Source organism: Takifugu flavidus, chromosome 1 (assembly GCF_003711565.1).
Source record: "Takifugu flavidus isolate HTHZ2018 chromosome 1, ASM371156v2, whole genome shotgun sequence".
NCBI lineage: Eukaryota > Metazoa > Chordata > Actinopteri > Tetraodontiformes > Tetraodontidae > Takifugu > Takifugu flavidus.
In genome coordinates, this window is record NC_079520.1 from 16,585,984 (window position 1) to 16,598,586 (window position 12,603).

The following is a 12,603-nucleotide window of genomic DNA, read 5'->3' on the forward strand; positions in this document are numbered from 1 at the left end:
CAGCCTCCCCACCCGCCAGGATCAGAGTTCAGCTCTCAGTCACGACGGCGGCAGTGAATATTTAATCAAACACCACGATAAACATGTTTTAATGCATCAGGAGTCCTTTTTTAAGGACGCGACGCTTATTCCCTTACTGGAACCTACCACCGAAGATCTAAAGCAGCTTTATTTTCATGTTTTATAATCCCGCAACATTCATCAAATTAGATAAGAGGAATCAATATACATTCTCTTTCCAACTTTAGATCTCCAACTATGAGAGCTAATTGCTGGCTTTGCTATGAGAACTAATTAATTTATCCAGTTTCAGCTTCTCATTGAACAACTTTATAAATAAAGGCTTCACTGTAGACTAAAGAAAATAAACAGATAATAAAATTTAAGTCTAAAATTACATCTAATCCCAAGTTGAACACAGAAATGTCTTGAGAATGTGCTTCCTAATGCTAATACCAAGGCAGAGGACATGGCTGAATGAACAGAACGGACAGAAATAGAAGCAGGTGAAGATTACGGCTGCATTCCTGATGCGATTCTTCAGATTCGGATTAGCAATAAAAATGCAGATCCGTTCATGGCAATTAAATAAGTGGCAGCTTTTTATTATTTTGAACACACGCCACCGTGGTGCATTTAGGGAGCAGTGGGACAGGAAAGTGATGACACTGCCTCTCAGTGTAAGCCGGCGGTACGGCTGACAGGTGGTGGCCTGGGCTATTTCCAGTAAAGGCTCCTTCAATAGCACAGCTCCACTATGTGACCTTCAATGGTGCTGCGGCGCACTGAAATCCAGCACTGCTGATGCACCCTTCACGCTATCATTTTCTACACACAATATATCCTGTGACAACACGCTGGTGCTTTACACTCTGCACGTTTAACTGCTGTTTAACCTTTGGTGTCTTCTTTGAACGGGGGAAGAAATGGCTCCATTGTGCAAGTGGGATTAAACACAAGTGCCTGCCTATAAAAAGTAATTGTTAAAGAACTAAGGGCTTAACGTTTAAACCTAAGGTGCATTTTCTTGTCGAGAAATTAAAATGTAAACTTTCAGTGTACAAAACACATACTTTTGTGTACCTTTTAATATAATTTATTATGGGGAGAAGAAGGATTTTTAAAAAAGGCATCTGGTTTACATTTAGAATTTTAAGCAAATACTGAGGAAAAGGAGTTTTACTATGTAGCGAGGAAGCCATGTAAACTACGGTTTAATAACCTTACGGTTTAGTAACCTTAAAAAATAAAAATATTCTTTAAAAAAAAGTATAAATGCACTTTATGGGAGAACATTGTGACTTGTTATAAATACACATATTCCTTTGGTATTTGAAGATAAATATATAGCTGGCACAGTAGATGCACTTGTAAGTAATAATGAAAGAATTGTCGTTTAGAAAAGACAATATTTTCTAACAGTCCAGTTGAGACCAGCAGGTTGATTGAAGGCTCGCACGTCCCTGAGCAAGTAAAGGCATCACTGACGCTTGTTCAAGCACAGGAGGAAGACGGGAAAGCATCTGTGTAGAAGAAGAGGCAAATAATTCAAGTAAAGGCAGCTTTGGTCAAATAAAGCTGTTAAAAACGCATGCGTCGGGTATTCAGACACACCTCTTAATGTGGGTGGAGGACGAGGAGGTTTGAACGTGCTGCCCTGTGCCAAAGTATCTACAATCCAGCTCAGAGCATTTGAGCAGTACTCCATCTGAGGAGAGACACGGCTCTCAGTAACCACACTTTTCAGTCCTTAAAGCCGGACAATTATTCTCCTTACAGACTATATTTTTTTGCATTAGCAACAACAGAAATGCTGCAACAGAGATTTTACCTCATTCTCCAGTGCTCTCAGCCTGTGTTCGAGGTCCCTGCTTTCTGACAGATGTTTTACTACACCATCCATTCTGAAAAAATAAAAGCATTTGCTTTCAAATGACTGGACGGGAAAAGAAGTAAAAATACTGCTTTTGTGTTGGCGCGGGAGCGATCGCTCACTTAACAGACATCCGCTTCAGCCTCTCTGAATCGCTGCTTTTCTGGATCTTGTTCTGCGTGGTCAGGAAGTCCTCCTTCTGAATGGTTTCCCATGTCATCAACCTGTTCGCTGCTTTCCCTCTCAGCTCCAACACTAAGAGAGAAAAGCATCGACAAATCTGAAAAAGGAAAGCGTCTTAGGACAGTGATGGGATTCTACTGTTGGAAGAAACGCATGAACGGGTAAATGGAGTGTTCAGATACTGACCAAAATGGTGGATCTTGATGGAAGGAACCTTGCGGATGTTTCGCTTGATAAAAAGATTTATGTGAGAGAGGATGATAAAAGGAGGAGCCAGAGATGGACGGGAGTGGTACTGAACAATTAGGTTGTAGCGCTGGAACTTCCAGTAGATGTCGCTGTTTGCCTGCACTTCAGTGAAGGTGTGACTGGACAGACAGAATCAGAGCTGAGTGTCCACATGTCAATGACGGACGGACAAACTGACTGATGGGTCCCTTACCTGAACATGGCAATGAGCAGGTTGATGAGGAGGATGTTGGTGACCAGGAGATAAACCACCAGCAGAATGACCACCAGCCAGTTACTGTAATAGACCCTGCAGGGCTCCGAACCATTCTGAATCATTGTCACGTTTTCTGTGCACTCCATGTCCCACGCCTTCCCCACTGGGACACAAAAATGTTATTAAAATTAGACTGGGACAAACAGTTCTCCAGTATGATGAACATACCATCCATCTCCTCCACAGGAATCTGCCCAAAGATGTGCAGGTACGGCCGGTAGAAAACCCGCCGGAAGATGCGATCGAGGCGAGGGTCGTAGGAATAAAGCAGAGCCTGGTTGGCTACGCCATACGCCATGAGCCACACCCCGAGGAAGAAGAGGAAGAAGAAGACATCCTTCATCTGGACAGTAAAAAGGAATTGCTTGGTGTTAAAGTTCAAACGGGATCGAAAACATTCCGGACGTGTCATCCCGTGCCACCGTGGTTCTCACCATTTTCCCAACAATGATGATTTTTGGCCCCAGCTGTTTGTGAATGGCAAAGATGTGGATTAGACGGAGGGTGAACACCATGTAATCCACGCAGAGGATGTTGCGACCAAATTCGTATGACCATGTAAACATCCTGAGCACAGAGTGACAAAACACACATGACGTAACAGCGCCACCCACTGGACAAACCCCAGCACAAGGAAACGGAATGGGAAAAAGAAACTCTCAGGAACTTCCATTACGTAATAACTGTCAGTCATGTTTACCTGCAGCTTAGTCCTATGATGAACAATGCAATGGCAATGAGGTCACACTTGTTCCACACGTCCTGAATGTAAACTCTAAACCTCTGGCGCCAAGTCATCATCCCCACAAAGAGGGTCTTAGACAGGAAAAAGAAGAGACTCATATTGCCATTATACTATAAGTGGGTATTTGCTTTTCTGAGGCATTAAGAGGCCTGGCTGAACCCACCTCCCGGATCTCCTCGCACACGATGGTGAACACCCAGAAATACAGCACATACTCGGAGACGGCCGGACCGGAGGGTGGGGGAGGCTTGAAGTCCACCAGCAGCACGTAGGCAAACAGCAGGAGGAAGAGGAAATACATCAGGACGTTGCCCAAAAATGAGGTCACAGGTGCAAACCAAAACTGGCGCCATCGTGACACTATGAATGGACGCTTTGGCGGTCTCTGTGACATCCCTGCGGTGGAGAAGGAAGACATATCGTTACTATAACGACAGCTGCACCACCAGGTTTTCTCTCAACACTATTTTTCCCAGAAGAGTCACCTTTAATGGATCCCAGCTTGGGAGAGTGTGGATGTGCTTCAGCCTCACTGGTGAAACACAAAACACGCTATCAGTGCATCAACGCACCTTTGGAATTCACTCAACATTAGAGACTCTGGAGTTTTACATGTGCTTGATGTCTGAGAAGGAAAAGACAGTAGCGCCATAAAGGCTGTCCGTGTCCCGGCCCACTCCGTCTTCGTTGGACTTTTCCTGCTTCTGTTGTTCCTCTTCTTTCCTGTGCAACAATTGGAAATTCAAATGAACTTTATACGTATGAGGAAGAAATGATCTACCCTGAAAAGGGATTCACCTGAAAGAGATGAGGTTGGTGTAGCAGAGGATTGGGCAGAAGAAGGTGAGCAGGTGCTTCCACACCTCTGTGTTTCTTTTCATGTCCCCCCACCAGATCTGTGACAGCAGACCCTGGAGGAGGGAAGAAAACGTCCTCATCATCGCTGAGGTCATGAAATCTTTTCTTCAGTGCAAATTAACTACCAAAAGCAGAACTTGCATCCGATGAAATGAGCTAAACACTGGAGGACATTCAGAAATGCTGCTCTTTACACTGCGTGATAACGTACCTGCACCCCATCGTGGCTGAAGAAAAGCCGCGCATCAGCGCTCATGCCCATCTGGAGGCAGGTGGTGCCGCCCCAAACGGGAGACTTCCGGATCAGCAGGGTGAAGGAGCGGCTCTCGTCGCTCCGGTAACACGTACTGAAGACGTCTGATGGGGAGGACGGGCAGGTGCAGACACTTAAATGCGTGAGCACCTCATGCAGGGTAATCGGTTAATTCTCAAACAATGATCGCTTGACTGAAGGGAGCAATCGAACCCCTTTCTTTCTCCTGCTAAAGTAGCAACGTTTGTTTTAAACGATGGTTTATATAAAACTATAGGGAGAAATGATGTCAAATATCTACAGTATGGTAGTCGTCTCTGGACTTTTTACTGGCCCAGTATTAAGAGGGGATCCGGGTTTTATGGTCTCACCGTGTGCCAGGTTCTCAAACTTTTGGGCCAGTTCTTTCATGGACAATTTGGTTTCAGTCTCCAACTCCAGCTTTGAAATTTCCCTCAGCATTTTGCAGCCACACAGGGCGCTCAGCACCGGCTCTCCTGCCTGGCAGAGACAACAAGTCGCACAAACCAAACGCTGAATATTCAAAATACCATTTTTCATTACTTTTATTTTCCTTAACCACTAATTTCCTGATTTCCAGTAAGCCTGATTATCTAAAGCGGTCAGCACTGAGTTTTCTAGTGCAAAAAGAGGAAACAGGTTTTTACCATTTCCCAGAAAAATGAGGCCATCTCGCTCCTGTTCTGCAGGACAGCCCAAATGAAGAGTGAAGCCCAGGGAAATAAGCAGCGCGTTTCTCGATATAAGCAGTCACTGCGAAGCAGCTTACTGGCATTCTGAGGTGGACAAAAAGAAGAGAACAGAACAGAAATTATATTTGGGCAGTACCATCTAAAAGTTTGATGAAAGGCATGACAGGCACACAGATTTGTTGGTAGACCTTTAACTGATTCAGGTTACCACCAGTTTAAAAAGAACTTTGAAACTTCCTGAAAGGGAGGACACCTTATGCCTCATAAATCAACTACACATTTTTTTCAATTAAAAAGTTTTTAGGGCTTCAGTTTTGGAACAAAAAATGAGTGACCAATGAAGTTATTTTGTCGTTTCTGCAAAAGAAATCCAAAGTTCTGTGGCTATAATTTACATCCAACCACATATTGTAAGGCTGAAGAATACCCTGAGAGCTCTTCTCTTGGATGCTACCCGCTCTAAGCCCAAAGCATCGTAGTAGAATAGCTGACAAACATCACCCATCAACAGCTCCAGGACCCCTGCAACCTGAGGAGAAAGCACAGATATAATTAGAAACAAGCAAATGTGTCTTTGTTGCAGCAGCAATGATGCCTGTCAGAGAAAAAGCAAACCTCAAACAGGGTTATATCTGCCCCTGGGCCACTCTGCATATCCTCTGCCGTCACTTTGGAGGCAGAGTCCTGCGCAGCTGAAGGTGTGCGCACGAAGGCGGTAGTTCCCATGCGCTCCACTAGGCGGCGCTGGAGTAGATGGTAGAGCAAAGTGCCATCAGGCACTGATTGGTAGAGGGTTTCCAACCTGCCATATGTCAGGTAGTCCAGGATGTTGAGGCCATTTTCGGCAAAAAGGCGCACGAACTGCGGCTTGTTGTTAATCAGGGCGTCTGTCATAGAATCTTCCAGGTCTTCGTACTGTTTGATAGGATGAATGTGACAGATCTGATCAGACAAGGTTCACAGCAGCGGAGATTCACTAGATCAGGTGTAATGTGTGTTACCCTCCACTGGATGTCTCCATTGAATAGTTCACTCTTGGCAATGTCCACTCTGTTCCATGTGACCGCAAGCTTCAGCTCTTCGTTGTAAGGGCTGGCCTCAATGGAGACGCGCTGCTTACTGGCTGTAAGAATCAAAATATCTAAGTAAAGGTGCAGGCCCACCTCAGGTATGGCGCACTTTCAGCACATTTCCAGCTACTTTTACCTCCCACTAATGCTTTAAGCAGGACTGTATCAAAGTCATTGGGGCCTTCTTGCTCCGCATGGTAGATGGTAATAAAGTCCCTGTTTTGATAGATGCTCAAGGCCTGGAAAGGAGAGAAGATAAGACAATGGTGTTGATTTAGTAAAAATAAGGACCACTGACAATGTGACAAGATTAAAGAAATTTACAATGAGCTACCATCTAATCATGGCGTTGCTTATTAGAACATTGTCAACCTCTGCAATGACCTGATGACCTGCATGTTCAGAGTGCATAGACATTATTTACAATAGATATCCTGACTGGAGATGACAGAGGTGTTTTGCTGCTTGGTCTTTTTTTGCATCTTTGCAGCAGATCTGCTATGTTATTCATGAAGACAATACCTCATTTATTTAGTAAAACCTCAATAAATCAGATTCTACGTTACATGTTATGTAGATATCAAAGAATTCACAATGATGAATTTGACATGACTGCAGCAAATTAAAATGGAACAGCATCAGCAAAACCTGAACATAACACAGTATTAACGCTGATGGATAAAAACTGCTATTCTTATCATAAAATACCAGGTGTGAGGTTCATCTGGAATCTTTAGAGTGTTGGTAAAGTGTTACTTATGCCCGTTGAGCTTCTCAAATCTTACTAACCTGTTCAACAAGTTTGTCCGTCTCTGATTCAGAGGGGAAGTGTTTTTTAACCCGCTCTGCCAGTCTGTCTTTTAGATCCACAATGGGACCCGCCTCACCGTCTCCTTCGCTAGAGGACTGGACCACTGGGGCGGAGGACATGTTCTCTAGAACGTCACAGAGGAAGTCCGCCAAGCCTCCTGAGCCAGCCAGCACCAGCCAGGGCATGGAGGTTTTCAGGGAAAGATCCACTCTCTGACAGCAAAGGGAGTGAAAGGTTTTTCTTTATGAATGAAAAGGGTTCAGCTGCCTTTTTAAAAAAAATAAAAATAAATCAAGGCTTAATTGACAATCAGTCAACAACGGCTGTACCTCCAGCATGGTGGCGTCTCCTGATACCAGCATGCAAAGGACGGGGATGTTGATGCTGCCACTGCCTACACAGACGGATGGTAGATTTAGTGTTTGTGGAGTTCTAATGAGAGTTCTAATGCAGCGGTGACTTGCTCAGATCCCTGCTTGTCTCGACATGTTGGTGAGCCTCTCCTGAAATTCTTGCAGCTATATGCTGAACCACTAGATGCCACGGCCACATGTTTCAGGAGGCCTTCCAAAGAGTTCTGACTGTGGGAGAACATGGCCGCCTTTTCCACTGTTGGAGTTCCTCCCACTTGCCCTCTCGATGGTTGTGTCACCACCGCGCAGCGGGACCCCCTCAAGTTTCGATCGCCACGTAATTGTTGGGTTTTAAGTGAGGTCACCCGGGCGAGCCGCCAAAAGCAAAAATCATAACAGAAAACAACAATGAGGAAGGAAGTAAAGATAAAGGGAGCAGAGGCAGCATAATGTTCCAAGAGAATGGGGTTTTCTACAGCGCTGAAGTGTGCAGTTTTCCCATGTGACTGTTCCGATCCACCGCTGCAAGCTATATCCGTGTGCACATCAGTGTGTTACTACATATTAAGTAAACAGAACATGCTGCGTTGCAATACAACCAAGTCAGGTGGTTGCCACCTTTCTGGTCTGTGTGTTTCTGTACGTGCTGGAGGATCTGTCTGCCCGTCTTATACGCCTCGCCTGCTGGGTTCCTCATCACATTGTGCTCTAGGTTTAGTAAATAGGCAGAGAGTAAAGCACAAGCCCCACCCAGGAGTTTTTCAGAGCTGCTCTAAACACCTACTCTGGGGCAGGGACTCTGTTAAGCCCCGTAAAAGGGGAGGTCCCTGCAGCGGAGATGAGTATCAACGTCTCAGCCCTGTGAATTTCTCCAAAGTTCCTGCAGTGGAAACGCAGCCGTTGATCGTGGCTGGAAGTTTCCCTCCAAAGCAGTGGACACATTTGCCCACTAGAGAACACAGGGCCTCCATTTCTGCTGACCAATGAAAGAAAATGAGGTCTCATGTCTCACCCCAGATGCCCGTGCGCTGATGGGAGATGTAGTCCTCCAGTTTGGCCCTGAAGCCCGTTTCTCCTCCTCTGCGGCCGACACTCCCATCATCCACCAGCAGGAAGGCCTGGTAGTTGTTATCCAAGCAGCAGGAATCTCGCGACGTGTTCTGGACGTAGTATTTAGCAGGAAAGCTGCCCTGTACATTAAGTATTTTGATTGCAATGAGGTAAAACTATGTACATTCATTCCAATACGGTGAATTGATCAGGCGAGCGCCGGTCTGACCTGAGGGTTGACCAGCTGCTGCCGGTTTGGGACCATCCCCCAAGGAGCGATGCCCAGCGCCACCACCTTGTTTAGAGAGACGGATGAGGCCGCGGTGGCGTGATCCCTCACCGCCTCTCCCACACACCTGCCAACGCCTTCACGCAAACCCGGTGTGATAATCCATGCTCCTGGAAGGGAGAGTTGCAGAATACATGTGTAAGGAGAAAGAGTCTCACGGATTTGTGTCAAACACGGCTGCTTGCACAACGCTAGCCTCCACTCATCAGTTTAACAAACAAGTTTGTTCCCTGAAAATGAAATTTTCCGTTTGGACCACCTGCGTTGGCACCTGCCTCATGACTCTTTCTGTAATCACAGGCCTCCGACAAAATAGCTGGTTATCGTGACCTTAGATCACGGAAGATCAGTATCACGATGTGCCACCTGCACTTGGCACCCAAGTCAGAAGGAAATGGCCATTGTGGCACCAAAATAGAATCAGACCCCAGAGAGACATGTGGCTGATTTAGAAACAGCTGCAGCTCCAAAAAAAACAACAACAACTCTCTGTTTCTGCAGTCACTTTTTACAAAATCTCCAACCGTATTGTCACGTTCTATCGACTTGGTCAATGTAGATTTATTGACAAATAAATACTATTTTAAACTCAGCTTTGTCGTTTGATGGAGAAACATTCTACCTTTGTGTCAGTAAGTTAAAAAAAAAGCTGCTGTATGTTCACCTGTGCTCTGGGAGGCTTTCACTAGTCCCTGTCTGATGACCTCCCGTACCCACGTCTTCAGCTTCGTCCTGCCTTCTCCGCCCACCACCGAAACCACCAGGTTAGGAGCAGGAAGCCCCCAGTGGGCTGTCATCAAGATGTAAACCATAGATGGAGGCGTGTCCCAGGACAGCCGCAGGAACTGCAACGGATATTTTGTTGAGTAAAAGATGTTTTACAAGTTTCGGAAAGAAACGACAAATAAATGATCCTAAATATTGCGTTAATGATTGGGGCTTCAGCAGGAGGTTAAAGGTTAGGAAATTAACATTTTCCAACCAACACTGATCAAGGATTCCAAGGCAACAAAGAGGACACCTACATAGCTGTGTCTCTTGCTGGAGCCAGCAAATTGCAGCTCTCCAAAAGCATCCGTCGGGGATTCCGAGGAGTGCTGGGCGCTGTCCCAGTGGTTAATGATGGCGGCGCCGAAATAGTCTCCCAGAGCCACCGAAGCGTGGGCATCTCTTGCACCCCCACACTGGCACAGGCCGCCATTGCTGTGAGAGGTGACACAGAAGAAGACCATGACGATCTTTTGTTGCATCAACAGTGAAAGCTGTGAAAGAGTGGAACATGTTCAGAGTACCTGAAAGAGTCTTCCACAAAAGTGGTGCAAATCCTTTTCTTGATGATTTTGGGGATCCAGCTCTGTAAATATTTCAACAGGTTGTGAGATCCAACGTAAATACTTGCAGGTTTAGCTGTATTTTTCAGCCTAATGTGAGGAGATCTTGCGGGTGCCGGGTGAAGGGAAGCAGGACCGTTGGCTCAGAACTACCTGCTAATGTGACATGTCTGAACACCCGACTGTGACTTCTGACACGCGGCTGAAGTTTCAACTCAGGTTTGCAAGCGTGTAAGACAGAGAATGTGCACATAGGATGCGACCAGGGGAAGGTATATTTAGTGCATACCACACATTCTGCAGTACAACAAAACGACTTGACATTGAGAGGGGTCACCCCCTCCGTACAGTTGATACTACGCACAGTGCAGATGGAAGATCTTTAGAAACCCTTACTTTATTCAGTTTGGTCAAGTTCTGCTTTAATTAAATTATTAAGAATAAAAACACCCAATTATTTTTTTGCAAAGTGATCACAGATGCACCAATGAGCAGCAGGATATTTGCCTCCACTGTACGTGATACCTCGTATTGCATATCTATATTTAATAACTCAGTGTAATTTAAGTACATTATTAAAGCACTTTAAAATATTCTGTGGCTTCTGTGGCCAGGCTTTTCTGCTGTGACCAACAAGGCCCCTAGACACCAAACTCCATCATATCTGGAGAATCTGATAGAACCACATCATCCCAGTAGGCTGCTTTGCTCTCAGTGTTGGTTCACTGCTGTTCCCCAAAATCTTTAGGAACCAGCTCGCTGTCTAAGCTGAAAAGTGGCTCATTTTTCTTTAGACTGTGTACAAAATTTGGGAAATAATAAAAGACCAATAAATATTTTAGATATTTTTAATAATAAAGGTGAGAAATATCTACAAATGTCATGACAATTGTCACTATAATAAATCATTAACATAAAAGCGTGACAAATAAAAATGTGTTAATCAGCGCTGCGAGTCTCAAATGATGACGAATAAGAGGTTTCTGCTTCAATAAAACTTAAAACTGTTAAAAGAAAAATCATTCACATTATGATTTTTAGGTTTTAAAAATAATGTATATCTAAAAGTTAAATGGTAAAATAGGATGCTTAGACTATATTTTATGGTCGCGTTCCATCCATTTTTACGCGCAAGCCCCCTTCCAGTCAACTACGGCTGAAACAAGAGCCAGCAGAAAGGTACATCGATATGGGACGCAGCCCTTCCTCCTCTCGTTACGCACCTTCTTGTGGAAGAGAAATATTTGCTGTGAGAAGAGAGACTTTTACCCTTTTTATATGTTGGCCATTCATTTTGCGCTATTAACCTTCGATTTCAGACCTCGCCTGGGCCAACATTAAAGAATAATACTGATAGCCAGAACGATGCTAAATGAGATGCTACATTTAGCCATCACGCAGGGAGTAGATGCTTCATCCAATAGTAGGCGTGTCTTCGTCTGTTTTAGAGTTATACAATTGTATATGGATTGAGGTTATTTCGGTAACAACTAATAGGAGATTGTGTTGTGTGATCACTGACGCATAGGGGTTCGAGTTTAGCACCGCTTAGATTTAAGGAAGTTTCGTTTCCCTCAACCGAGCTAGCTTAACTTCCACCGGGCTTGTAAACAACACCGAGGATCGGAACATAGCCTATGTTAGCTACAGATGGGGCTGATTTGCACACTTAATACAACGCAGACCCCAAAAATGATTCGAGGATTTGGCGCACGGTTGCCCGTGCACGCAACACATCGTGACTCGGAGCCCCAGGGAATAACTTCCCGACGCAACTTTCCTTACGTCTTTCTCGTTAGTAATTAACGAACCCTTCGGTGATTGACGACTGCTGGACCAACACTAATGACATCAATAAAAAAAGTGGGGTTATTTGATTTGATTTCAGAAAGCCTACGCACCTGGTCCTTCTCAGATTTTTGGATCTGGTCCCCGCCGCCCCCTCCACTTTCTTGTCCCGTCTCTCTCATGTTTAGTTGTTTTTTCCCCCCAGTTTTCTGTGTTGAGTGAGAGATAGGACAGGAAGGGCCAGTCCTTCAGTATCGCTGTCTACCCATTAGTTAAATTAAGTGGGCGTATTTTAGTCCAGAAATTAAGGATCTTTGCATGTGCACTCAGAGGAAACTAAGTGCAGACATTCCACCCAGGTGAGGGTGCGGTTCCTGCAGGAGTCTGCAAGCAAACACCGTCCTCCAAGCCCAGACCTCATAGGAGGAGCCAAGTTGCTCCAAACGTGACACACCTCTCCTGTGATCAATACTGATGAGAAGCTTGACCCTCAATCATCCTATCACATGTTGAGACTGAGGACAAACTCAGAATCGAAACCGCCGGCGTTCAGAAATCAGGATCACTGAGGGTCCGCCAGCGTGTGCACCCTCCCACAGTTGCCTTAAATATCACAGACCTTGCTTAACACCCCAGCAGATGCATCATAATTTGTGAAAGCTAATTGGTAGTAGATACAGTCAGGAGTGTGAAAATGAAAGTACTATTTAATGAAAGTAACACGTAATCCCACTTCAGTTGTTTTTTAATCTCCTAGCTGCACATGACGTAATCGACCTGT

The 12,603-nt window shown here is 45.0% G+C and overlaps 1 protein-coding gene across 1 annotated transcript; it reads right to left on the reverse strand.

The window, feature by feature from the left end:
* Positions 1-1,073: 1,073 nt before the first annotated feature.
* Positions 1,074-12,198, reverse strand: LOC130523706 (transient receptor potential cation channel subfamily M member 4-like). Its single transcript, XM_057029173.1, has 28 exons — positions 11,936-12,198; positions 9,996-10,057; positions 9,729-9,906; positions 9,368-9,548; positions 8,644-8,813; positions 8,377-8,554; positions 7,341-7,405; positions 6,990-7,223; positions 6,337-6,439; positions 6,132-6,253; positions 5,746-6,045; positions 5,558-5,659; positions 5,086-5,214; positions 4,789-4,918; positions 4,376-4,521; positions 4,105-4,217; positions 3,919-4,029; positions 3,792-3,838; positions 3,470-3,702; positions 3,262-3,377; positions 2,996-3,128; positions 2,730-2,904; positions 2,499-2,664; positions 2,243-2,424; positions 1,996-2,128; positions 1,832-1,904; positions 1,615-1,708; positions 1,074-1,523 (listed from the first exon to the last, which is right to left on the reverse strand). The coding sequence occupies exons 1-28, from the start codon at positions 12,002-12,004 to the stop codon at positions 1,495-1,497; spliced, it is 3,774 nt and encodes a 1,257-aa protein (XP_056885153.1). The 5' UTR covers positions 12,005-12,198; the 3' UTR covers positions 1,074-1,494.
* Positions 12,199-12,603: the final 405 nt, after the last annotated feature.

What these genes read in the sequence shown, in the direction of transcription:
- LOC130523706 (XM_057029173.1), bottom strand. Translation starts at nt 12,004, where the DNA reads ATGAGAGAGACGGGACAAGAAAGTGGAGGGGGCGGCGGGGACCAGATC. An exon ending in GAAAGCCTCCCAGAGCACAG is followed by an intron (nt 8,814 to 9,367) that starts GTGAACATACAG and finishes TCTCCCTTCCAG; the next exon opens with GAGCATGGATTATCACACCG. An exon ending in CCTCATTTTTCTGGGAAATG is followed by an intron (nt 4,919 to 5,085) that starts GTAAAAACCTGT and finishes TGTCTCTGCCAG; the next exon opens with GCAGGAGAGCCGGTGCTGAG.